Source organism: Eptatretus burgeri, chromosome 15 (genome assembly GCF_056783735.1).
Source record: "Eptatretus burgeri isolate ZD-2024b chromosome 15, Ebu_testis_v1, whole genome shotgun sequence".
In the NCBI taxonomy this organism is placed as follows: Eukaryota; Metazoa; Chordata; class Myxini; order Myxiniformes; family Myxinidae; genus Eptatretus; species Eptatretus burgeri.
The window spans coordinates 22,881,819-22,909,577 of record NC_140975.1 but is presented as its reverse complement, the minus strand read 5'-3'; the positions used below and the strand labels follow the sequence as shown (position 1 = coordinate 22,909,577).

General features: G+C 44.7%; 2 protein-coding genes across 8 annotated transcripts in view; one reads left to right on the top strand and one right to left on the bottom strand.

Annotated features, from left to right (window-relative positions):
- Positions 1–17,724, top strand: part of LOC147011732 (uncharacterized) — a 36,408-nt gene extending 18,684 nt beyond the window's left edge. For 6 of the 7 annotated variants that reach the window (XM_085857325.1, XM_085857323.1, XM_085857326.1 and 3 more), the window contains one exon: positions 15,892–17,724. In XM_085857325.1, the coding sequence (XP_085713451.1) occupies positions 16,178–17,305 (1,128 nt within the window). In that variant the 5' untranslated portion in view covers positions 15,892–16,177 and the 3' untranslated portion in view covers positions 17,306–17,724. The remainder of the gene's footprint in view (positions 1–15,891) is intronic. The other variant, XM_085857321.1, reaches the window with a different exon arrangement.
- The window catches only part of LOC147011731 (solute carrier family 22 member 6-B-like), a 30,551-nt gene continuing 4,355 nt past the window's right edge, over positions 1,564–27,759 (bottom strand). The window contains exons 2-9 of the mRNA XM_085857319.1: positions 18,386–18,489; positions 11,765–11,919; positions 9,208–9,376; positions 6,418–6,541; positions 6,214–6,332; positions 4,590–4,804; positions 3,063–3,171; positions 1,564–2,947 (exon numbers count right to left, since the gene is read on the bottom strand). Coding sequence (XP_085713445.1) covers positions 2,743–2,947; positions 3,063–3,171; positions 4,590–4,804; positions 6,214–6,332; positions 6,418–6,541; positions 9,208–9,376; positions 11,765–11,919; positions 18,386–18,489 — 1,200 coding nt within the window. The 3' untranslated portion in view covers positions 1,564–2,742. The remainder of the gene's footprint in view (positions 2,948–3,062; positions 3,172–4,589; positions 4,805–6,213; positions 6,333–6,417; positions 6,542–9,207; positions 9,377–11,764; positions 11,920–18,385; positions 18,490–27,759) is intronic.

The following is a 27,759-nucleotide window of genomic DNA, read 5'->3' as shown; positions in this document are numbered from 1 at the left end:
GCCCTACGCCGTATGGCTATATTTTACAGGTCCTAAGGTCGCCGTGGAATTATAACGCGGAGTTATAACTTTTTTCCTTTCTTCGTTCGCCGTAGCAATTCTACAAGCCGAAAAAAAAAACTGGTAAAGAAAAAGAAAAATTAACCCATTCGTTACCGTCCGTCTGGCCGCACGTTCAGCTTAGGGGCCCCCTGCGGTCGCTTTGCGGTCACCTTGTGGGCACCTTGCGTCTGCCTTGAAAATGCTATGGCCGCCGCAGGAATGCCCTAAGGTCACCGTGCGACATCAAATCAAAGACCGTACGGCAACCCCACGTTTTCGGTCTCCACAATTTATAAATACGCTGTGCAGCTCCCCGAAAATAAAAACATATGTGACTGCTACATTGTGTGACTGTGGAAATACTGCGGCCGCTGTATAATTGCTCGTGGCCATAGATTTTGGAGACCCCACGGCCGCCGTGGCAAATGTGACTTAGGCCTAAATACGCCGTGCGGCTCCCCGAAAAATAAAAACATATGTGACTGCTACATTGTGTGACCGTGGAAATACTGCGGCCGCCGTATAATTGCTCGTGGCCGTAGATTTTGGAGACCCCACGGCTGCCGTGGCAAATGTGATCTAGGCCTTAGCGACTCGTTTCCAAGCAGGCCCCGTTGAGGTACAGTCTCTCGGTAGTCTGCCCGCACGATTAATTAGGTAAATCGACCATTCGGCGATCGGACCCTGTAGCGCGGGTCGAGTATTGACAAGGCTGTGGTGTGATTAAAGATATACCCGTAGCTGGATTTCAGCATTGATCCGAAAGCTGCGACTAGGTTTGTCCGTTCGGTGGGCGAGAGCGGCCGCCATTGACTAGAAGTGGTCGCCCGCATGCCGAACGGGTAGTAACCACAACAATATATAGTTTTAGGGCCTATCTCTCAATTATGAAGAATCGCTTAAAAATTCCAGTTTCTGGATCTGGATATTCAAAAAAATCTAAACAATTCGTCCTTGTCACCCAAGTAACATGTCCACCAAGTTTTTTTTCAAAATCTGTCCATAACTTTTTGAGATATAGTGCTCTATGTTGTTTTGGTCGTATCTCTCAATGGTGAAGAATTACATAAAAATTCTAGTTTCCAGATCTGATCCGGATCTTCACCAAAACCTAATCAATTTGTCCTTGCCACACACCCAACCTGTTCACCAAGTTTCGTCAGAATCCGTCCATTACTTTTTGAGATATCCTTCTCACAGACAAACAGAAAAACGGGGGTGAAAACATAACCTCCATCCACCTTAGGTCGTGGGGGCAATAAAACTGAAAAAACATCCTTGTCATCAACCAATATGGGTACTGTATAGCACCAGCCGGCAGTGGTGGGAGAGGCCAGAGGGTATTTATTACAAGTCAGATATGGAGAAGACTTGCAATGTTGCACTGTACATGCGGCATCGTGCAAGTGCTTTGCTGACCCTCACCAGAGGGAGGAGGTATTACTCTCCTGTCGGGGTGGATGTTTCATTTGATTCCCATTATCCTGGGATTCCCTGTGACTTGCACAGAAGCACATCAGGTCCATCTTCCAGGTTTTATTGCATGCAATACAGTGTATATTCTATTCAGCACATAATTCACATACAATACAACATCCAAACAAAGGGTGTGTAAACTGCAAGTCATATAAACATTTGAGAAGTGCCTGTTGGTGTGTTTGTTTCACTTCTTTGCACATTTGAATGATGGAACATGTTGAAAACTGGTAGTTGTATTCAGGGTATGCATGAGAAGGTTAAAAAAAAAAAATCACAGCTGGTCCTGGGGGTTCACGGTGGGCGGAGGACCCCAATTTTCTCTATGTAAATATGTATGGCACAGCGCCATATACCATACACATTGCCATCGAGAAAATTGGGGTCCTCTACCCACCGTGAACCCCCGGGACTGGCTGTGATTTGTTTTCTTTTTTTTGCTTTTCCGCTCCCACTGGGAGTAGGTATCTTATATATTATTTCCGAGTTTGTGGTTTCGTATCACGCTATCTTCGACTTTGTTCTGCGTTCGAGTAACGTGATATTCGGCTTACATTATCTCAAAGATCATATGAGGTGCATGGTACAAAAAAAAGTAAATAAAATGGTTCTGAAACAGTGAAATCGTATTCCATTTACTGTATTAAAGTAAAATTACTACTGATACTCTGCATCAGTTCCTTTCTCAAACACACCCACCCCAACATGTCGCGCAGAGCGCGGGTTATGCTAGTTATAAATCATACTATGAGATAATACACCAATTCTGGGGAAATTAAGCCATCTGTAAGGATGGGTTCCTCACTAATGTGGAAAAATCGTCTGTTATTTAATTGTATAATTTGGTATTTAATAAATATGTGAATACTGTATATGCGCATGCGACGAACCGAAAGTAATGACAATAATTCTCTAATAATCCTACAATGTGTGATTCCCCAATAATCCCTGAACAAAATGTGTCCTCTGGCTTTTGAACCTCATAAGCAATAAATCATCATTCAGGAAACATTTACTTTATGCCACAATAACAACCTGTCAGCAAATCTTAAAACTCACTTGATGCCGTTGTTATTAAAGTGTGAATCCAGCTAACCTTGCTGACATTATGCTCTGATGAAATCATTCCAGAGAGGGTAACGTTTGAATTGATCATGATAATGGATTTCCGAACAAAATGCCTTGAGAGAGGTAGACACGAAAGGGCCAGGATGACCACTGCTGTTAAATCTTCATCTCTTCTACAGTATCAAGAAGTGGCCGATGTCTTGACTCGGGCAACAGCAAAGCTAGAAGTCCTGCAAACAAGGACACCACACCATAGACAATCTGTGGTAGGAAAGGGTACTCTTCCTGGAAGATGGATATCAGCGGAGCCAACATTCCTCCCACTCGCGCCATGGTGGCTGTCGTACCAAGACCATTCTGCCTGCAATGCAAGATTCAACATATATTATAGCAGAGTTCCTGAGAATTGTCCAAAATGGATAACACAAGGCCCTCATCATCGTCTTCACACAGTTCTCATTCCTATCTGCTCTTACCTGATGGCAGTTGGATATAATTCTCCAGTGTAGAGATTAATTGTGTTGAAGGAAGCTGCCAGAGCTCCTTTCCCAATAACTCCAACAGAAGCACGAACTATTTTCAGTTCTGCAAAATACTAGAGTAATTTACCATACCACAACAAATATGTTTTTTCTTTGTTTTAAAATTTAAATGTTCCCCCAACTGCAAAAGGGAACAGAAAAACGATAAAGCACATTGGCAATTTCTGCGTTGTACAAGATTATTTGCAAGCCCAACCTTCACCACTGCCTGCGCTTGTCACACCTTCATGACTGCCTGCATTTACCCCACCCTCACCCTCACCACACCTTCACTATCACCTATCCTCACTGTGCCTTTTCCACTGCCAATCTCCTCTGCAGGTGTCCTCCACAAACGTAACTAAAGTTTAGATACAAATTTTTATCTCTTGAAAGATAGCACTTTTTTGTTTCACATCCTACAGTTTTCATCGAAACTTCCTGAAACTTGGCATATATATGTAAAAATACCCTGCGCAAGCAGTAACCATCTCCGATTTTGAAAATTCCTCCGAGAAAAAAAAGTTATGACGTCAAAATATCTCCGCTAATGGAAATCGCCTAAAAACTATCTCCGAAACTCGGCAAGCTTTTTGAATTCTGTTTGCGGGAATCGAACAGGGCATTAGCAGAGATGAATTACCGCACATATGATACATCACTATGACGTCATATCAATTTTTATGACGTCATTCCTATTTTTTTTGACATTTTTTGTTTCACAACCCAGAGTTTTCATCGGATCTTCGTGAAACTTGCCATGTATGTGCAGAAAGCCCACCCGCAGGCAGTAACCATCTCCGATTTTGGAAACTCTTCCTAGAAAAAAAGTTGACGTCATAATATCACCGCTAATGGAAATCACCTATACCATTATCTCCGAAACTAGGCAAGCTGTTTGAATTTTGTTTGCGGGAATCAAGCCAGGCATTAGCACAGATAATTTATTGCAAACCTGATACATCGCAATGACGTCATATTCGTTTTTATGACGTCATCATTAAGAGGACGAGGATCTTAGCTCATTTGAGCTTGTTGAAATACCATGCTATACAATACTATATCGTTTTTGGCCCTATGCCTCAATGGTGAAGAATCACGTGAGAAATTAAATAATTCTCGTATCCATATCCGGCTTCGGATCTTCACCAAAATCTAATCAGTTCATCCTCGTCACATACCGAACCTGTCCACAAAATTTCATCCGAACCCGCCTACAACTTTTTGAGATATCCTGTACACAAACAGACAGACAGGCAGACAAACACACAAAAAGGGGTGAAAACATAACCTCCTTCACCTTCAGTGGCGGAGGTAATAACCATATATCCTATTCTGGAACAGAGTGTACTGCATGAACAGATGTTTGATCTAAAATCTCATAGCATCGATCAAAGGTGTGGTTCTCATGGATTAGCAAGGTTAATGGTATTCCGAATTTTTTTTATTAAATAATTCATTTGTAGTAACAACTGATATAACCTGAAGGGATGAAGATGATCACAACGCAAGTTACACCAGCCAGCAATAGCCAGCCTGCCTGAGAAACTCTGCGGCCAATGTTGGTGATTGCAAAAAATGCAAACAGTTTGGAAGGAATGTCGATCACAGCAAACATCAGCATCAACACGTAAATATTCACGTCAAAGGCCTGAAGGTTCATGGCAATCCCATAATATGAGAAGCTTGTGGCAAACCTGTAGAATAAGTAAGATGAAAAAAAAAATTCAGGAAAAGTTGAGACGAATGGTTTCAAAACAAATTGCAGTTCAAGGCAGCAAAACATCACTGTTTCACCATTTACATATTGCGGAGTACATTTTTACATCATGCTTAATGTAGCAACCCATCCATTACAAAAGGTGATAAACAATATTGAAAACTCGTCTTTACCACAACTGGAGTTGCTCTCTATCGGCAGAAAAAAAAATAAGGAAAATGAATTTTCTCAACCAAATTTTGACCGAGGTATGTGAACTGCCGTGGGATAGAAGGTGCAGCAACATTTCCCCGCATTAATTATTTTTCAAAGCAAGAGCTCTCAATATTTGATTGAGGATATCAATTGGGAAACGATCTGATGATGAAAGATGGCAAGTCGAGTTTAACATAGGGATTATACACATAATTTCCTTAACCATATTCCCTAATTATTGCCATGCACATTCAAACAAGACGATTCTCTCAAGCTGACGTGTCCCTACTTATGACATCAAGATTGGCTAACTACTCGTACACAGACCATACTATTCTATACATTTCTATCTGTTCTATGGGAATGTCTAACCACCCCCGCAAACATGACAATGCTTTATTCTAAAGGGTTCCTGCTGTCGTAGAACAATAAAGTCACAGCAAATCGTGCTAAAAGGCATTTTTGTGATTAAATGGTTGTTTTACAACTTCAAACGTTTTTTTCTAAGTAATTGATTATTAATTTTCCAACGGGACCATTTTCTAGATAGATACACATATAATAGATGGAAATAATAACAAATACCTGCATAACAACCACACCAAAAACCCTGCTTGAGAGAATGCCACATGTTTATTTGGACGGTGGGTAGAGCAACAGACTTCTGCTTCAATCGCTGAGGCCTATCTTCACAAGGCTGTGCCACCTGTCAGCTCAAAATCTTTTTAAATGTACCTTTGGTCGTTTTACACTGAAGGAAAAACTTATAAGGAGGGCATGGCAATTGTGAATAGGACAGCTCTGAAGATAAGTAAGCACGCACATGGTGGCCGTGGAAAATAAATTGTGTGTGGAGTCAGGCGAACTGTTAAACCAATGGGTGGAACTAGTACGCACGCACGGACACACGCACACCTGGCTCATTTTACAGTATAGATAGACTGTGACGTGGACAATTGAGGCATCACCCAGGCCGTCCCCAATAAAAATAAGCTCTTCAGGGAATGGACAAACTGAACTCGGTCATGAGGTTTTGATTTGTCAAACAGAAAATGAAAGCGCAAAGTTTAACAGTGCATCATTATCAAATATCAGTACCCTTTATCCTTTGTATGTGTACCCCACTGGAAGAAATCACTCTCAATCAAACGTTTTCCAAATGAAAACAAATTTTTTTCACATTTTACTTACCAAATAAAGAAAAGTATGAGTGACCTTTTCCTCAGCACTGGAATTCGAATGAGATCGAGAGAGGTGTACGTCTTTTGGCGTTTTACCGTGGTGTCATTCTCCATTTCTTTCTTCACAGTCTAAAGATCGAGGATCACAATTACTACTCAACCAATTGATATTTATCCTGATAAACCAGTTATGTGCAACGATAGGCAGATTTACCTCGATATCAAGTGACTCAGCTGCAACACGTTTTCCATTTATTCTCGCAACTTTTTTAAGGGATTTCAAGGTGTCTTCATATCTTTGTTGTTGTGCCAACCATCGAGCAGATTCAGGTGGAAACCTGCAAAATGGACTCCATGTCATTAACGTGTGTGTGTGTGTGTGTGTGTGTGTGTGTGTATGTGTGTGTGTGTGTGTGTGTGTGTGTGTGTGTGTGTGAGAGAGAGAGAGAGAGAGAGAGAGAGAGAGAGAGAGAGAGAGAGAGAGAGAGAGAGAGAGAGAGAGAGAGAGAGAGAGAGAGAGAGAGAGAGAGAGAGAGAGAGAGAGAGAGAGAGAGAGATAGAGATAGAGATAGAGATAGAGATAGAGATAGAGATAGAGATAGAGATAGAGATAGAGATAGAGAGAGATACACACAGGCACAGGGCCAGTACAAGGGTATTTGGTGCCTGAGACGAACTTTCAGCTCTGCGCCCCCCACCCCCTCTCCCCAAGGCCACTATTAATTATAATTACAGATTTATTTTACACGTCCAAATTTTACCCGTCGCTTTGCTGATGGGAATATTGATGGGGGGTTGGGGGGGGGAGAGAATGAGTAAGGGGAGGGAGAGAGAAGGGAGGGGAGAAGGGAAGGGGTATTCTGAACATGCGTCTGATAGGGGGACTTGATTGAAAACCGGAGCGGGGGGGGGGGGGGTAAGAAAAAAACTGCGAAAAAAAAGTAGTTTCCATTTGTCCAATTCACACATTTTTTGACACCCCTTCCTCTCCTCGACCTCCAGAGAGTTGTATGGTGGGGAAGGGGGTTGGGAGGAGGATAGTGTGAAGGGAGGGAAGAGAAGGCAGCGCAAAGGGAGTGGGGAAGGCAGCTTCAGGGTTGGGAGGAAGGCAGTGCAAGTGGAGGGGGGAAGGCAGCACGAGAGGAGGGGGGAAGGCAGCACAAGGAGAGGGGGAAGGCAGCGCAAGAGGATGAGAAGGCAGCATGAGTGGACGGGAGGGAAGGCAGCGCAAGGGGATGGGAAGGAAGCATGAAGGAAAGGCAGTGCGAGGGAAAGGGAAGCAATATGAGGGAAAGGGAAGTATCATGGGGGAAGGGGAGGTGGGGAAGGCAGTGTGAGGGAAAAGGGGAATGCCCAGTCTTGCTTTTGAAGCCAGATCTGGTATATGGTAACTCCAGGAGAGATCATGCTTAATATTGAGTCCAATAAATTCAAGACTGAATTTCTTCAACTGGCTGACCATGGAAACAGATAGGTAGGTTCATTTGACTATCATTCTGGATTGTCGTGGTGAAATGGTGAGATTACTCAGGCATGAAAGGCATGTTCCATTTACCAGGCCAGCCTCCAATCAACTCCAGATAAGCAGATAGTGACAAAGCTGTCATTTGCCTGGCAGTGGGACAGCAATGATTGCAATGAAAATTTCAAAATCAAAATGTTCAGGACACTGAATAAAACGACAGAGAAGAATTTATGTATGAAGGGTGTCATCTTGCCCACCTTTCTTTCCTTGGAGGAGCTTCTAAACCCACCTTTACTGGACTGTATATTTGTCATAAAGGTTACATGGTCTGATCTTGGTAAAACTGAGGATGATTACATTTTTACCTCCACCACCAAAGGGGGAGGTTATGTTTTCACTTCTCTCTGTCTGTTTTTGTTTGATATTTGCAAAATCGAAGATTTTCAAGTATATTGGTCAATCGATTTTGTTATTTCCCCTTTCTCTCTGTTTGTCTGTTTGTCTGCTATTCTGTCTGTTTGTCTGTGTTTGTCGCCTACAGGTCACAATTTTAAACCGATCTTCACGAAACTTCACCACATGGTAGAGTTTGTCATAAGGAAGAAGCCTATCGTTTTTGAGGTCAAAAGGTCAAAAGGTCAATATAGGCCAAAGGTCAAAAACTTAGGTGGGATTTCTAAAATTCTCAATTTTCATCCGATTGACTTGAAATTTGAAGAGGATTTATATTTCAGGTCACTGAATGCAACCACCAATTATTTTGGAGGCCAACATAGGCCAAAAGGTCAATATTGGCCGAATTTATAAAATTGTCAATTTTCATCCAATTCACTTGACATTTGAAGAGGTGATGCATATTTGGTCATTGAATTCAAGCACCAATTATTTTTGAGGTCAAGTTTGTTTTATGGATTTTGCAAGTTTTGTGCTCTGCATGATGTCTTCTTCTTGGTTGTCTATTTGTCTGTGTGCAGGATATCTCAAAAATTTGTTGAAAGATAAGGATGAAATTTGGTGGGCAGGTTGGGTGTGTGACATAGACGAACTGATTAGATTTTGGTGAAGATCCGGATCCGGATCCGACTAGGAGAAATTTTTTAAGAGATTCTTCACCATTGAGAGATAGGACTAAACCAATATATAGCATGATGTCTCAAAACGTTGTGGACGGATTCGGACGAAACTTGGTGAGCAGGTTGGATGTGTGGTTTGGTGGGCAGGTTGTTGAGATCCGGATGCGAGAATTATTTAATTTTTAAAGAGATTCTACACCATTGAGAGATAGGGCCAGAAACGATAAGTAGCATGATATTTCAAAAAATGTATTGGGCCGGATATGTTCTTGTGGATCAGGCAATACGTGGCAGAGGTTTGCGCTCTTTTGAGTGCCCTTCGAGTTCACAATGTTGTGAAGTGGCTGCACCGAGGTCAATGTGGCCGGTAGAAAATGTCAAGACGTCCTTAATCAGCTAGTTCATTTTGGAATGTAACTTCAAAATATATAATGTAAAGGGGAGAGCTTGATATATGCCTCATTACCATGAAAAAAGGAAAAAGAGGAAGAAGATCGCCGAAGTAGTCAGCTGAAGGTGTCGCCAGTTTCTCATGGAATAGGCCAACCCTGCGAGGAGAAACTGGCCTCCCGAGTAACCATGACCATTCATCATATTGAAGAACACGAAATGCTTTGGATTCAACCATTCCAAACCTATTCGGAGAAGTGAAATGTCAGTGGTAGAACCTCCAGGTGTCAGTAATAGAACTTCGAGGTAACTAACTGCTTTGGATTCAACCATTCCAAACTTATTTGGAGAATTTAAATGTAGGTGACAGAACTTCCAGGTACTCTATCATTAGTGGGCTACCAGTCAAAAGTTTTAGAACACCCCCATTTTTCCAGTTTTTACTGAAATGTACACAGTTTAATGTTTCAATGTACTCTGAAATTAAAGCATAGAACAAATAAACAATTGCAGATAAAAAAGAAATCATGGAATCATTTTGTTGAACAAAATTTAATCTAAATTTTTGACTCATCAAAGTAGCCACCTTTTGCAGATATAACAGCCGAACACACTCGTGGCATTCTTTCCACAATGGAAATCAAATATTGTTCGGAAAGTTCTTCCCAACACTGTTGCGGAAGCTCCCACAAATGTGTTGCACTTGTAGGTTTGTTTTGCTTTCACCCTTCTGTCCAGTTCATCCCAAACCAGCTCGATGGGGTTTAAGTCTGGAGACTGTGCTGGCCATTCCATGATTTGAAGCCTACCATCTTGTTCTTTTCTTCGAAGGTAGTTCTGACATAGCCTGGAGGTATGTTTTGGGTCGTTATTTTGCTGTTGGATGAACCCCTGATCAACCAGGTGTAGACCAGAGGGTATTGCATGGCGCTGCAAAATGCTGTGGTCGCCCTTTTGGTTCAGGGTGCCAGTCACTCTGTGCAAGTCGCAGACTCTGGATCCAGCAAAAGAGCCCCAGATCATCATGCTTCCTCCTCCGTGTTTGACAGTTGGTGTCACACACTGAGGAACCATCCTTTCGCAGACTCGATGGTGTACAAAAACCCTGCGGGATGAACCGAATATTTCAAATTTTGATTCATCAGTCCATAAGACCTTCTTCCAGTTTTTAGTAGTCCACTGGTGGTGCTTCATGGCCCAGGCAAGCCTATTTTTCTTATTTTGCCATCTTAGCAATGGCTTTCTTCCTGCCACTCGACCTGTCAAACCTGCAGCTCAAAGTGTTCTCTTCACAGTTGAAACTGAGACTTCCTTACTTCGACCAGTGTTAAGCTGTGCTTGAAGCTGCTGTCCTGTGAGCCGCCTATCACGTAAGCTGTTGACTCTCAGAAACTTGTCTTCTGATTGTGTTGTGGCTTTGGGCTCGATCTGGAGGTCTGCCAGACCTCTTCCTGTCAGAGTTTCCTCCAGTTCCCAAGTGCCTTTTGATGGTGTGGAAAACTGTACTCACTGACACCTTGGCTTCCTTTGCAATTTCTCAAAAGGAAAGACCTACACTTTCAAGGGTTATAATGGTCTGTCTGTCTTCCTTTGTTAATTTTCTCCTCGCAATTATGATAGCAATACACTACTTCCTGCAGTGTAATATTGACCAATTAATGCTTCAGAGGGTGTGGCAACACAGTCTGTTCCAACACTGCTTTTATAGAGCCAGAGGGTTTGTAACTAATCAACAAAAGTTGGGACACCTGTAGGAATTGTTTGCATCAACTTTCAAGGCTTAATTTACTTCCATTGCTGCAGAACAGCTGCAGTTGCTAACCCATTACTTGTTCCCTGAAAAGGGCCTTTTTAACAACTCTGAAATTTGCATTATTTTTCAGTTTTTTGTGACCTAAACTTTTTTTTTAACCTCTGGCAGTTTAACGCTTAGCTTTGTACCATTTCAGGTTATTCACTGGACTTGAACTGTTTCAATTTCAGTAAAAACCAGAAAAATAGGGGTGTTCTAAAACTTTTGACCGGTAGTTTAACTCAATCAACCTATATACTATAATGATATTGTTATCGACGTCGCCGTTGGATAACTCCAAAGGCCGATGTATCTTGGAGTTGGAGAGACCACATATGCCATTCACAACCCAAAGTTCGGGCCGGATCTTCACACCTGGAGTTGGTTTACCGTGCCAGTGAGCTAAATGTGGTAGTCGGGGTACCAAGACCCTATGTGCTCACAAACACAACGCGTATTCATCACATAAAATACAATTTACCTTCCTTTAAACAGATTACGAAATAAATAACTGACTAATATCTATGTGTGTGTGCTTTCATTCCATTCCCTCGGTTTATCATCATATCTGAAAGAAATCTGATGAAAACCTGATCAGATGTAATAAAAAAAAAAATTGGAAAGGCTGCAGCTTTTATTGTAGTTCAATGCAAACTTGTTTATAGATATTTAAAACACCGATATTACATTTAATCTCGTTTGATTTCCAAAACAAGCCATGGCAACGTGTCATGAACCTGCAGGACTTCTCTGCATATTGGCAGATCATGGCTCACGGCATGGCAGAGATTGCATGTAAAAAGAGAGCAAAACTTTGCAAACATCGACCTTGCGCTCTTACCCAAAGAAAATGAGTTGAGAGTTGATCCGGTGATGAACATGCCATCAAAAAATCGTGCCACAGTGTACACAACCAAATTTGGTGCAAAAGCAACAGTAATTCCTGAAACACCAACCATGAAATTGCTTGTCAACATTACAGAGCGACGTCCAATCCTGTGAACACAACAATAAATATGCTCAAGACAGTCATAGATCATGGATCACTCGAGAAACACTCCTCCACTTTCTTCACCTTGACATCTATTTATATCTATCTCCATCTAATTCTATCAATCTATATCCCTTTCTCCTTCTCTCCCTCCATCCCTCTCTCCCTCTAATCCTCACTGCAACCTCATCCCTCCACTAAAGTAGAATCTCATTGCAATACTAGAATTTTCCCACCTGCTCCTTGCCTACCTTTTCTCAAATATCCATATGCTGTCTTCCCTCTCTCTTGCCACTCTGTTTTTACAATCTTCCAAACTTTCTTGCCATGCAACCATTGCATTCTGAAGTCCCTCCTCAGGGTCTGGCATCACCACCAAATCATCTGCAGACAACATTTTCAAATGTAACTCTCTTTTCCAAGGTTACCTTCTTTCTCCCTCACTCAATATATCCATCACCAAACATAATAAGAGCTGACCCTGGATGTGAACCTACAATTATCTTTAATGCCTCTGAGAAACCACTCCAAGTTATGAATAATGTCGAAGCCCTCTCATAAATCACCTTACCTATCCTTATCAGTCTTTCAGGTACCCCCTTCTTCCTCAGTCACCGATCCCCAACCTCTCCGAGAAGCCTATCATAGATGCTTGCTCCATTTCCACAAACAATAATGCAACTGACCATTATCTTCTATAAACTGATCCTGTTTCTGCTTTAAAAATTGGACAGCCTGTCCTGATCCTGATCAGAAAAATTATCCTGATCAGGAGTAACAGTCACTCAAACCCCCCTCATCCCCCCCCCCCCCCGCAGATGCGGTCACTAGATCTTCTTCGGCATCAAATTTGAAGCTTGTGGCCAAGTTTCATCAAAGTCGTGTGTTTGGTTCAAGCGATAATGACTGACATGTTTATGGACTGACTGACTGACTGACTGACCTACAGACACTGCTCGAACATGTTAGCTCACCTGCCTAAAATCTAAGTGAGCTACAAATGAAGGTAACACCTGTTGTTCCCCGATGTGTCATCAACCCAAACTGTATCACATCAATCCCCACCAACTCTCTCAGCTGATCATTCACCACCCTTTCGATAACTTTGCACACTTGCTCTATCAGCTTGACACCCCTATAATTACCACAGTCCATCACATCCCATTTATTCTTTTAAGTAGCAATGAAGTAACTCAACTGCCAATCCTTTGGTATCCTCTCCTCCTTCAAGATCTTAACCAACACCTCTTTCCAACCGTCCTGTTTTCCTACCTGAGAGTTTGCTTCTATATCCATCTTTTCCACCCCCTGTGCCCTCTTCTTGTCAAGATCTCTCAATTTTATCCCACAACCCTGCTGTCGTGTGCTTCTGTTGCATGCTGGTCCATTCTTTGTTCTCGCTCCTCCACAACCATCGACTCAGGTCAGGGTCAGGTCAGGTATGGGAGCATGTGCCAGAACAGCACGTCGCTGCGTCCACTTTCCGCCGGTACTCCAGGGGCCTCCGTCTGGCCATCCCCCAGGCAGATGCCAGGCCCATCCCCATCTCCTTGAGATGATGGTCAACCTGTTGCAACCATGAGGCACGTGGTCGAGCCACTGGCCTCCTCCACTCATGAGACTCCCTCGCTGAGAGAATCTGGTGAGCAGGATCAGAGACAGGAAAACGAGCCACATGTCCATACAGCCGCAACTGACGCTCACGGACTATGCAGGTAACAAATCTCATCCGAGTCTCTCTCAGCAACCGCTCGTTGGACACAAAATCCGACCAGCGATAGCCAAGGATTCTCCGAAGAGACCTGGTACCAAAGGAATTAAGTCTCCGTCTCAGATCCTTGGTCAGAGTCCAAGTCTCGCACCCATAGAGCAAGAATGGAAGTACCAAGGACCTGAAGACTCGGACTTTCGTCCTCCCGCACAGGTACCGGCAGCGCCACACCCCATGATCCAGTGAATCCATGACTCCCCAGGCCCGACCCAGACGTCTATTGACCTCTGACTCGCAGCCAGCAGAGACATGAATATCACTGCCAAGGTAAGTGAATCTCTCCACGACCTCAACATCCTCACCACAAACAGACACAGACAGGACAGCAGCATCCAAGATGTCACCGAAAGCCTGGATCTTAGTTTTGACCCAAGAAACCCGTAATCCCAACGGCTCCGACTCCTCATTCAGCACCTCGAGGGCCCCAAAGAGGATGTCTAAAGTCTCCGCAAAGATGACTGCATCATCTGCAAAGTCAAGGTCCGAGATCTTGACATTCCCAAATGACGCACCGCAACTTGATCTCTCCGACATCCTCCCTAGAATCCAGTCCATACAAGTGCTGAAACGTGTGGGGGCAAGAACACATCCCTGACGAACTCCAGTAACAACTGGAAATAAGTCAGAGATGGTACCACCACACTTCACAGCACTCTCAGTACCAGAGTAGAGTTCAGAAATCAGATCGATCAGTTTTGGTGGCACCCCACGAAGATCAAGAATCCTCCAGAGGACATCCTGATTCACTGAATCGAACGCTTTACAGAGATCAACATAGGCTGCAAGCAGCCCCTGCCGAAACTCTCGTCTGCGTTCGGTGAGGACACGAAGTGCAAGGATACGGTCAATCGTTGACCTCTTTGGTGTAAAGCCTGACTGCTCTGGACGCTGGTGCTCAAGCACATGGTGGCGAACCCTATCGAGAATTATCCGAGCAAAGACCTTGCCCGGCACTGAGAGCAGCGTCACCCCTCGGTAGTTGTTGCAGTCTTGGCGATCAACCTTCCCTTTCCAGAGAGGGACAACAAGGCCCCTCTTCCAGTCAGTTGGGATGATGCCTGTGTTCCAGGCAGAGCACAAAACTGCATGCAACGACAACGAGTGCAGCATTTCCACCAGCCTTGAGAAGTTCGGCATGGATGCCACAGATCCCTGGAGCTTTGCCCCGTTTCAACTGTTTCACCGCAGCCCGTGTTTCCACAAGCGTAGGTGGACCACAGTTGATTCGAGGGTCAGCAACAGGGATTGTAACACCCTTGACGTCCAACTCGACAGTTGATTGCTCTTTTGGATGAAATGAGCTCTGTGGTTGCATCGCTAGGCGTCGCCATTTTTGTCTGAATCTTGATGTAACTTCACCCTCAAAAGTAAGTGGCGTATTTGATTGGTCGAGACGGCATATCATTTTGCCACAGTACTACTAAACTGATTATTTTGGAAGTGCATCAAGGCAATTGGTGTTCTACAATGTTTAAATATAAAATTCAGTTGAAATAAATTAAAAGTTTTAAAGTCTGGAGAAAAAAAAACTAGACAAACCATTGGATCCGAAGTTTACGGCCGCTGATACACCGTTATTTTTCACCACCTTATTGAACATGTTAAATTAGTTATTCATGCCTGTTGTTTGTGGCCTTTATACATCCCAATAAACAATCAGTTTCCTGTTTGGAATGACTTTCAATTTTGTTTGACTGCCAGACTGACAGACATAGTACTGCAGCATAGCAAACCAATTGTTCGACTTTTCATAAAAGCACCAAAATTGGTACATATGTTGACTAATGTATTCTGAACAATTCTGGATATGGAGCCACTCGAGATTTTGCCTTGGTCAGCTTTGGCAGCCATTTTCCAAAATGGCCCCAATCTACTTTAACAACATGGGATATCTGTCATTGTTATTCTCTTTGTAGGTTTTTCAGAGGTGATAAATACTCCATGTGATGTGCATTTACAAAGGAAAACAATACAAATGTCATTTGTGTTGATTTAATATATTTCCAACCATTGTATTGGGGAAAAATGGTCATTTTTATGGAAAAATCCATTTTCGCACACAGAATCAGTGACAGGTTCAGAAGTATTTTGTTGTGGTGGTGGTAGTGGTGGAAGTGGTGTTGTAATTGGTAATATTGGTGTAGTAGTAGTAGTAGTAGTAGTAAGTAGTATTAGTGTGGTAACAAGGTGTTTTGTGTCTTTGCAGAATATGGAGTGATAATCATCAGGAGCAGAGTCAACACGAGCGGGAGTGACCATGTCAAAAAAGTTCTAGCTAGTGCATTCTTCCATGGACCGTGCGTCTGTTGGCCCATCCAACACAAACTGGGAACTGTGTGTCATATGCCATGAGGACACAGCAGAGTCCCTTGTTTGCCCAGAAAATACGAAACGCCCAAACACAGGGAGTGGGTACAAGACACTGGCTGGGAATCTGATGCAGTTTGGAGAGTTGGGCTTACTAACCAGAACGCTGCAGCTTTATAGACTTGATGAAGGAGAGGGCATCGAGGCCGCACTGGTTGCTCACAAAGCTGTCTATCATAAACGATGCATGCTTCGTTTTAATACAACAAAGTTGCAAAGAGCACAGAAGAGGCCAGCAGGAGGCAGCTCATCTGGTGAAGGCAATGCCGTGCCAGGAAAGCGCACCAGGTCACTCAGTGCAGAATCACTCACCCGATGTGCTGGTGCAGTCCTTCCATGACGAGGCAAAGGAGCTGGTAGTCACTGATGGTGAAGCAGTCATTTGCCTTCCCAGGCAGGAAGATGAAAGCTCTCTGGCTCCATGCGGTCAAGAAGAGGTGGACACTCGCATCATGCTACTTGTGGCCCATGCTGCAGAACATGACCACCGTCGGATTCAAGTTCGAACCGTAGACACCGACATCGTCGTCTTGGCGGTGATGGTAGCCCAGGCAATACCATGCGTGGATGAACTCTGGATTGCCTTTGGGACAGGCAAGAACTACCGCTACATCCCCGCCCATGAAATAGCTGCCTCGCTAGGTCCACAGAAGGCACGTGCCCTCCCTGTCTTCCACGCCATGACCGGATGTGACATGGTATCAGCATTCGTGGGGCATGGGAAGAAATCTGCCTGGGCCACATGGAACTCGTTTCCAGAACTGACAGATTCTCTTGTGACCTTGACCACCACGCCAGTCAACATCCAGGATGACACAATGCACTGCATTGAAAAGTTTGTGGTGCTCCTCTATGACCGCACCAGTCCATATACGGACGTCAACGAGGCCAGAAAGAAACTCTTCGCCAAGAGGAACTCTGTCCGGCGCATCCCACCTACCTACGATGCTTTGGAACAGCATGTGACGAGATCAGTCTTCCAGGGTGGCTATGTCTGGGGGCAGGTCTTGGTCCCTCAATCCATGCTTCCATCACCAACAAGCTGGGGCTGGCAGCAAACAGAGGATGGGTCCTACGAACTGCTCTGGACCACACTCCCTGAGGCTTCAAAAAGCTGCTTAGAGCTGGTGTCGTGCAGCTGCAAAAAAGGCTGTAGAAACCGCTGCACATGCAAGAAGGCTAATCTGCAATGCACTGGACTGTGTGCTTGTGAAGGAGAATGCCAGTCGACAGACGCAGTAGACACAGACTGAGATATCGGCCTTGCTTAGAATGTGCAAATGCAAACTTGCATTGCTTGTAAAAGTGTTGACTTCTTGATCCAGAGCCAGTACACTTGAGCTCAGAAACTCATATTGTACTCAACTGATGTATGCGTGTACCATGTGTCCTGCTAGAATGGTAGTAGACAGTAAACCGTAGCCGCTTCAAAGTGAAGTGTGCAATAATTTGACTACATTTTCTGAGTTTGTCATTATCACGATTATCAGTTCCCTTTTCAAAATAGAGTAAAGTATGTAATCTATAATGCAATTTTTGTTGATTCCAAGCCCATTGAATGTGATGAATATCATTTGACTCTTGTTCTCCAGGCAATAATGGGTACTTTACAGCGAAAAGTTTCAGGAGAGCAGCAAGTTACAAATCAAATAATGGCTTTTTTACCGAAAATACTGGCTCATAATATTTGAATACGCCTTTTCATAGTAAATTTACTGACTTGTACACTTTCTTTATATCTACCACCAATACAAAAAGAAAATAAGAGCATATAGCCAATTTCGCTAAAGTAGAATGGCGGCCATTTTGGAAAACGGTCGCCAAAGCTGACCAAGGCACAATCTCGGGTGGCTCCATATCTAGACCATATCTATCGGAATACATTATTCTACACGTGTACCAATTTTGGTGCTTTTATGCAAATTTGAACAATTGATCTGAAATATCAGACTACGCAGCAGGACTACGACGAATAGAAAGATGTGAACTGAAGGATAGAGGAGGAAGAGACCGTCCTCCACTGCAAAGTGTATTCTGCACATGAGGTATGGGGGATGCATGAAAAGGGAGAACATATCAGTCCTTCAAACATGAGCCTGTACCAAAATGGAGGTGGATACTTTGAGTCCTGGGAGGATTACATTCCACATTCTCAAACCCACAAATGGAGATTACAAATAATTGAAAAATATGCAGAGGCAGTTTGGGAATGTTCATTTTATGGTTGAGCTGTCCTGATACTTTTGATAACTTCGCGTATGACTATTGTTATGTCTTGGGTTATTTCCTCCAATGTATAAGTTGTGAATAGAGAAACAAAGTAGATACATTACTTGTCAGCCAAACCTCCCAAGAGGAACCCTCCAACAAGTAGACCACCCATGTACACTGATTGTGCCATCCTCTTCATCGCTTGCTTGTCGCACACCAAGTTCCACTGCACGAACACAATACATGGCATGTGAACTTGTGCTCACAGAACAACGAGCCTTACAAATGTATCACCAAATGATCGGGGATTGTGTGCCCCCGAAATTATTTCACGAACAACAATTGTGCAAGCTCCACTCACTTCCATCCTCGGTGCTCATTCGAAAAACCTCCAATCCCGAGAACATTTGAGATGCTTATCCAATTTTAGTCTGATCCATTTATATCGATATTCAAAACCAGCAGATATAACATGCTCACCTACTCTGAAGCTGTAAAGTCAGAGTTAAATTACTGACGGAATAATTAGATTCGACTATAAACCTCCATCCTGGTGCGGTGCAGGTAGGGTTTCTGCATCGAAGAGTACGGAGAGCGTCCTTTGAAATGGACTTGATCTCCAACTGCATTGACATCATTTTTGCAGATTAAAAATCACTTATTTTTGTTTCATTGTGCTCAATATTATGTTCTTCATTATGTCCAACCATTTGGAGTTATTTGGAGATTGAGTACACTCCAGCCAAATGGAATGTTCAGTAAATCTATACCTATAAAAGCCGAAAAAAAATCTCTATCTCTATCTCTATATCTCTATATCTCTATATATCTCTCTCTCTCTCCAAACTCAGGGTCAAAATACAACTTTGTGTGTGGGTAGTATAAGCTATGTGGCCATGGCCTCATGCAGGGGTGTTTGGGGGTACAAAACTTCTCAAAGTCAATGTGTGCCTTGTAGTGCCACCTGGTGGTGGTGCCAGAGGGTATTAAAATTTGCATTTTTTACCTGGGCAAAGCTGAGATTATAGCACTCTTTACACGGGTAAACTTATCCTCCTTTCCTTCTCCCCCCATCTCCCCCCACCCAATAGCAAGCCATCAGTCAATATTCACTATTACTGTTCAAACGCCATTGCATCGGTATGTTCATTCACACTATTACATACCAAGGCAGCATATAGCTTCGCCTGCCCAGAGGGAGGGCAGAAGCACTCCATGGACTGAGAATGGGGCAGGAGAGCCAGCAAAGCGGGGGTTGGGGGGGGGGAATGGGTAGGAGATCTCCATGGACAGAGGGGGGGCAGGAGAGCTGGTGGTGCGGTTGGGGGTGGAGGGGGTGGTAATTGGTCTAAAACGGTTAGTTGAGGTGATGCCAGTTTGGGTTTATATAAGACGAGAAAGCGCCCGCCCATCCCTTCCCTGCAAAGCCCATCCGCATCCATCCATCCATTGGAACCATACTCTGTGCAGACCATTGGTGCTGCCTCAGCAGTCTCCTTGGCTATTGGGCACAACACTGGACGGGTCGCCTCTCCGACACAGAATACCAGCAAGCTGACACTTATTTTGCTGATCTCGGAAGGATGACAGGCAGAGTCAACCCCAAAGGGGATTTGAACTCAGCATCCGAGGATACCAAGCCCAGCACCCTAACCATGAAGCCAACACCAGACATACATCCGCATCCACTTCTGGAAAAAAATAAAATTTGGCGGTGAAAGGAGTGAGGAGGGGTACATTTTAGTGGGATAGTCATCACAGCCTTTCTAGATGCTGAATTGCGAATGATATACAACAACACACGAAGATCAAAATAAAATGCAAAATGCAAAGCAGTTTGTATTCAGACGCTCTAAAACCCACTCCGTGGGAGTACCTCCTGTGCAGCTTCCCTTCGCAGGGCAGCTCACCGGATGACGGGATTGGGGCAAAGCTTTCGGGACACCCAATCATTGATGATAGGAGGGAAACCACGGGGTAACATCCCTGGGTCAGATTGCGGGAGAGTGTGTCGGAGTGGTGCTGAGGTGTCGTCCACCAGACGGCGGTCTCCTTGGGTTTACCTGAGGCGGTCCCTTCGGGTGGGTGCCTGGAATGTCCTATCCCTAAGAGAGGATGACCACCTGTCTCTGTTATCATTTGAGCTCAAGCGTTTGGACATCGGTATTGCAGCTCTCTCTGAGGTTCGGAGACCGGATTGCGGTGAGATCATAGTGGGTGGTTACACCTACTATTGGTCTGGTCGCTCTGATGGTTACCATTCTCAAGAAGTTGCTGGAGCTGTGCCCAATAGGCTGACCCCAATGATAATTGAGGTAACACCGGTCAACGAGCGTATTATTAGACTAAGGATTCGTCACTACTTCGGTGTCATTTCCCTGGTCTCTGTTTATGCTCCGACTGAGGCGAGTGAACTCACGGTGAAGGACACATTCTACGCCACACTCGAGTCTGTGGTTGATCAGTGCCCCAGAGGAGATACACTTCTAGTCTTGGGGGATTTCAATGCATCGACTGGAACTGAAAGGGATGGTTATGAGATGTTTGTTGGTCCCCATGGGTCAGGAACTATGAACCAGAATAGCACTAAGTTCCTTGACTTTGCAAGAAGTCATGGACTTAGGGTGGCTGGTTCCTGGTTTCAGCGCCCACAAGCTCATCGCTGGACTTGGTATTCCAACACTGGCGGTGTGGCAAAGGAGATTGACCAAGTCCTCGTTGATGGTCTCTCGAGGATGATCCAGAACTGCAGGGTCTACCAGAGTGCTCATTTCCTCAACACTGATCACTGGCTTGTTGTAACAACTATGAAGTTGCACCTTAAATCCAGGAGAATGCTACCATCCCAGCGTAGGCTGGATGTTGGCAAGCTCAAGGATGAGAGGGTAGCTGAGGAGTTTGCGAACAGGCTGAGTAGAGATTTGGGCGGTCTGGGTGCTTTTGGAGGTCCTGAAGAGTTGTGGAGTGCCTTCAAAACCACCGTCCTTGATGTTGCCGGTGGATGTCTTGGAATTCACCATAGGGCAAAGAAGAATTTTGTCTCTCAAGGGACACTGGATACCATTGACCAGAGTCACAGGGCCAGGCTGAATGGCAGAGCTGAACTGTTCAGGGAGCTGAGGCGTAAAACTGTACGTGCACTGAGGGTGGACAAGAAGGTCTATGTTCGAGGAATCTGTGAGGGGGTAGAGCATCACCTGTAGTCAAGGGATTCTCGTCCCGCTTAGAGGGAAATTCATGCATTGCGTTCATCCAAGCCCATCCCTCGGAGCACTGCAGTTAGAGTAGAGGGTGGGAGGCTCTTGACAGAGGAGTCCGAAGTGAAGGCCCACTGGGCCGGTTACTTTGAGCGGTTGTACCAGGCTGATCCACCAGCTGTCGAGTTGGACATCAGGGTTATTACAATTCCTGTTGCTGACCCTCCAATCAACTGTGGTCCACCTTCGCTTGTAGAAACACAGGCTGCAGTGAACCGGTTGAAATGGGGTAAAGCTCCAGGGATCTGTGGCATCCATTCTCAACTTCTCAAGGTCGTTGCATGCAGTTTTGTGCTCTGCCTGAAACACAGGCATCATCCCAACTGACTGGAAGAGGGGCCTTGTTGTCCCTCTCTGGAAAGGGAAGGGTGATCGGCAAGACTGCAACAACTACTGCTCTCAGTGCCGGGCAAGGTTTTTGCTCGGATAATTCTTCATAGGGTTCGCCACCATTTGCTTGAGCACCAACATCCAGAGAAGTCAGGCTTTACACCAAAGAGGTCAATGATTGACCATATCCTTGCTCTTCGGGTCCTCACTGAACGTCGACGCGAGTTTCGGCAGGGGCTGCTTGCAGCTTATGTTGATATCCGTAAAGTGTTTGATTCAGTGAATCGGGATGCCCTCTGGAGGATTCTTGGTCTTCGTGGGGTGCCACGAAAACTGATCGGTCTGATGTCTGAATTCTACTGTGGTACTGAGAATGCTGTGAAGTGTGGTGGTACCATCTCTGACTTATTTCCAGTTGTTACTGGAGTTCGTCAGGGGTGTGTATTGGCCCCCACACTTTTCAGCACTTGTATAGACTGGATTCTAGGGAGGATGTCAGAAAGATCAAGTTGCAGTGCATCGTTTGGGAATGTCAAGATCTCTGACCTTCATTTCATAGATGATGGAGTCATCTTTGTGGAGACTTTAGATATCCTTTTAGGGGCCCTTGGGGTGCTGAATGAGGAGTCGGAACCGCTGGGATTACGGGTTTCTTGGGTCAAAACTATGATCCAAGCTTTCAATGACATCTTTGATGCTGCTGTCCTGTCTGTGCCTGTTTGTGGTGAGGATGTTGAGGTCGTGCAGAGATTCACTTACCTTGGCAGTGATATTCATGTCTCTGCTGGCTGTGAGTCAGAGGTCAATAGACGTCTGGGTCAGGCCTGGGGAGTCATGGATTCACTGGATCATGGGGTGTGGCGCTGCCGGTACCTGTGCGGGAGGACGAAAGTCCGAGTTTTCAGGTCCTTGGTACTTCCAGTCTTGCTCTATGGATGCGAGACTTGGACTCTCACCAAGGATCTGAGACGGAGACTTAATTCCTTTGGTACCAGCTCTCTTCAGAGAATCCTTGGCTATCGCTGGTCAGACTTTGTGTCCAACGAGCGGTTGCTGAGACAGACTCAAATGAGATTTGTTACCTGCATAGTCCGTGAACGTCAGCTGCGGCTGTATGGAGATATGGCTCATTTTCCTGACGCTCATCCTGCTCACCAGATTCTCTCAGCGAAGGAGTCTCGTGAGTGGAGGAGGCCAATGGGCCGACCACGTGCCTCGTGGTTGCAGCAGGTTGATCGGCATCGCAAGGAGATGGGGATGGGCCAGCCATCTCCCTGGCGGATGGCCAGACGGAGGCCCCTGGAGTACCGGCTGAAAGTGGACGCAGCGTCGCTCTTCTCTGGTGCATGCTCCCATACCTGACTTGACCTGTATTCAGGGATGGACAGACTTGGAAATTGAAACAGAGCTCCAATCAGCCAATCAGTTAATGAGTTAATAAATCTTTGTTATTCGCTACAAAGTGTTACTTATTCATGTTTATCTTCTCACAATACCAGGTAAATCTGCGAGTAAACTATAAAGTCGAATCAGTGAATGGCAAAGGGGCTTAAATTGCCACATTCAACGTATGTCAGCAGTATCTACTGACATATGCATGAATAAATAAATAAATCGTCTAAGGAAATATCTAGAAGGATGTTGCAATTCATCTTTCTGAATAACATCAGCTGGAAATTAACGAAGCTTTGTCTAAGCAAATGGAGACTTTTATCCACACCACTGATGATCAACCAGTCTGGATGGCCCATCGGAGAGTGGCACCTCACCAATGGACACAAGTTGAAGAGTATTTGAGAAAAACAATGGATATGGACATCATACGTGAGAGTTATTGTCCATATGTGTCCCCAGTGGTACTTGCCAAAAAAAAAAGATGGTAGCTTCGGTTGTGCTGTTACTATATAGGTTTGAATGCCAAGACGAGGAAGGATGCTTATCCTTTTCCCCTCATCGAAGAAGCCCTTGACGCCTGGCAAGGTGCTAAGTTTTTTTGCAGCCGAGACCTTGCCCATGAATTTAACCAAATCGCAGTGGCTGAATGTGAAATTGAAAATTCGGCGTTCCGAGTGGGAACAGGTGGTGTGTATGAATACCTGCGCATGCCCTTTTGTCTGACCGTAGCACCAGCAAGATTCATGAGGTTAATGGATAAGATATTCAGTGATGAAAACTTCCAGTCGCTTCTCATCTACCTTGATATTCCAATATTTAGGTCAACCTTCGAGGAGACACTTCCGAGACTTGATATGGTGTTGGTCAGGTGAAGGAAGTTCAACTTGAAAGTCAAGCCAGAGAAATGTCAACTGTTCAAACAGAGGCTCCGATATCTTGGTCATGTAGTGTCATAGGACAATATCAGATTAGATGATGACAAAAATTCTGCAGTTAGGGAATGGCCGAAGCCTAAGACAGAAGGAGAACTGAATAGTTTCTTGGAACTGGCAAGTTATTACAGATTTCCCCATGTAGCAGCACCCTTGGACAGGCTTCTTTCTGGTACCCGAGACAAGAAAGGCTAGCCAAACAGAACACTTGGCACTTTATGGAATGATAGCTGTGATAAAGCCTTTGCAGACCTGAAGTGTAAGCTGACAGAAGCACATATCCTTGGATATCCGGGCTTTACTCATTCATACATCTTGGAAGTTGATGCTCGTCTTCTAGGCCTTGGAGCTGTACTGTCACAGGATCAAATCGATGGTAGAGTTGTCCTGAGTTATGCTAGTCATGCCCTGCAAAAGACTGAAAGCAACATGTCAAATTATTCTGGCATGAAATTAGAAATTTTGGCACTCAAATGGACAGTAAATGAGAAATCCAGGAACCTTTTGTTTGTGACTGACCACTTGTTTCTCACTGACAACGATCCACTCAGCTGCATCCACCAACAGCGAAAGTGGGAGCAACTGAGTTACGGTGGGTTGGGGAACTGGTACAGTTAAATCTTACCATACGACATCATTTGGGCAAAGTAAACAAGAAAGCAGACTCGTTAAGTCGTAAAGTCCAGCACTGTCCAGAAGTTCATTGGTTGGAGTAGGTCAAAGATGTAGAGACTGATGCTCAACTGTGGATGCGCGTCATGTACTGAGCAGATGATCTTTGCCGGATGTCTACCCAGATTGAACCAGAGGCACGGACCTGCTTGGAGGAAGCCCATCAAGCAGCATGGATGAATGAGCTGAGTACCCTGTAGTATAGGCCTGAACCAGTTATTTCCTCTTCTTTCCCTTCCATAAGCAAGTCTGACCTCTTGAAGTTACGGTCTGTAGACAGGCATATTGTCTGCTGAAAGAGCCTTTTTTCAGGATTCAGCAGTCCCAACAGGTGCCAAGTTGAGGAAATTGGACCAGAAAGTAAAAAACTCATCCAGTCATGGGATCACTTGATAGTCAGGGATGGAGTGTTGCACAGGAAGTACACGGACCAGGGTTCAAATGTTGAAGTTTGAGTCCCCTCGGCTATCCAGTATCCAGGCAAAGGTCATCCACTCAGTGCATGATGACATGGGTCAACAAGGTCCATAGAGGACTTTTATGACTTTTATGGAAACGTTGTTTTTGGTCATTCATGTCACGGGATGATGAGCTTTACTGTGTTAAGTGTGAGAGATGCATCACAGCAAAGGCAGGGAGGCAAGTGAAAACAATTAAATCCATTCAAGCCAAGAGACAATTGGAAATCCAAGTGATTTATGTTCCCAACATGCCATCTACAGGGAGTCTGGGTTCCCTTCCAAAGAGCAGAAAATGAGGTGAGTAACCTGTTGTGGCATGTGGCATGTAGCTATAGACATACACCAGCTCAGGAAGGAGTTGTGGCCACTACACTCAGTTGGAGCCAGGTACTAATGAGCTTGAAAATGTCCTTGTTCTCATAGATGTCCACACAAAGTTCACTCAAGCCATCCCCTACCAAAGATCAGACTGCTAAGAGTGTTGTCAGAGTTCTCATCAGAAAATGGTTCAATAAATATGGTATCCCTGAATACCTTCACTGTGCATGGGTGGGAACTTTGTGAGTAGAGTTATTCAAGAGTAGTGCAGTATCTACAGCATCACAAACACTTTGACTGCACCTTACCATCCCCAAGATAATGGAGTCTGCCAAATATTCAACATGACCATGCACAACTGACTGTGTACCCTGCCAAATGAGAAGAAACGAAAGTGGCCGCAACTCCTTCCCGAGCTGGTGTATGTCTATAGCTACATGCTACATGCCACATGCCACAACAGGTTACTCACCTCATTTTCTGCTCTTTGGAAGGGAACCCAGACTCCCTGTAGATGGCATGTTGGGAACAGAAGTTCATCCAGACCTACAGGAGGAGAGCCTTGCAGAACATCAGCAGTGACTGCAAGAAGCTTTTAGATTGGCCAGTGAGAGAACGGAGCAAGAAGCCCTGAAACACCAAACTAGAGTGAACGCACAATCCATCAATGATTCTTTACCAGTAGGCGTGAGAGTGTTTCTCAGGAACCATCCTGTGGACCATAATAAGATACAGGATGTCTGAAATTCAATGCCATATATTGTTGTTAAACTTGGAAACAACAACGTATATGAGGTGGAACATCTGGGAGATGAAAGAACTAGGAAAGCTGCACATAGCAGTGAGATGCTGGACTCCAGGCAGTTGGTTTCAGATGTAAGGCCGAAAGGTACTACGACAGTTGTGTCAGACGGTAAACATACTGCTGGTGGTGAAAAGGATGATGATGGTCAGTGGATATGGATGGCAGGAACCTGTGGTGACACAAGGGATCCGGTTGAGGATTTACCTGGGGATGATCCAGGAGAGGATTTGTCTGAGGAGCGGATAAGGGATCCGGTGGTTGACAACCATAGTGAGGACAATGCCTTGGATAGGAGTAGCCTTACCATAATGGACACTGTGGGGGATATCCAAGAGGACCGAAGGTTAGAAAAACCAAGTCATCCACTCGCAGTCAGCAGAGATAGTTTGCAGACAGTTTCAACTGGAACTGAGGATAGAAGTAGTCATTTACATCATCGTACTTGTTCCACAGCCAGTCAGCATACTAATCCAGGTCATGTGCCAAGATCTGTTCTTGCTTAAACATCAGCAGGTTCAATTCTGTGTTTAATTCCAAATCTTGTGTCTCCCAACCCCACACTCTTGGTACCCATCCTTCATTGTCATTACCAACAGCTCCTGGACTCTGAATCTTTTGCTCCTGAAAAGGTGGAGAAAGTTCTTCCAACCTTCGACTCTGACTCTGTGACTGAACCGGATGGCATCAGCTCACGTGTCCAAAATACCTGCTGTGATGCTCTTACACATTCTCTCTCATCCCTTTTCACCCTGTCATTTGTGGGAGGTCATCTTCCATCTGCTTGGAAATCTGACATCACTGCATTACATCAAAAATTTTCAAAAACAGATCCCCTTAATTACAGACCTTTCAGCTTGCTTCCATTCATCAGCAAAGTCATGGAATCCATCATCACAGATGATATGAAATCCTTCCATTTCTCCAACAACCTCATCTCAGATCACCAATTTGATTTCAGACTGGGTCACTCCACCTTGGTCATGTTGCTTCCACTCACCCAACAATGGGTGGAGGCCCTCAATGCCATACATGAGATCAGCTCCACCTCTCTGGACATATCTCATACTTTTGATGGTCTGGCATCCTGATGCAAATTCCTTCCGAAATCTTCTTCTCCAGATCCACCAGTCAGAATGCTACCAAACTTGGTTCTAACATTAGGTCAGGTCAGGTCTGGGAGTATGCGCCACAGCAGCGCATTGCTGCATCCACTTTCTGCCGGTACCCCAGGGGCCTCCGTCTGGCCATCCCTCGGCATGTGCCTGGCCTATTCCCATCTCCTTGAGATGCTGATCAACCTGCTGCAACCATGAGGCACGTGGTTGG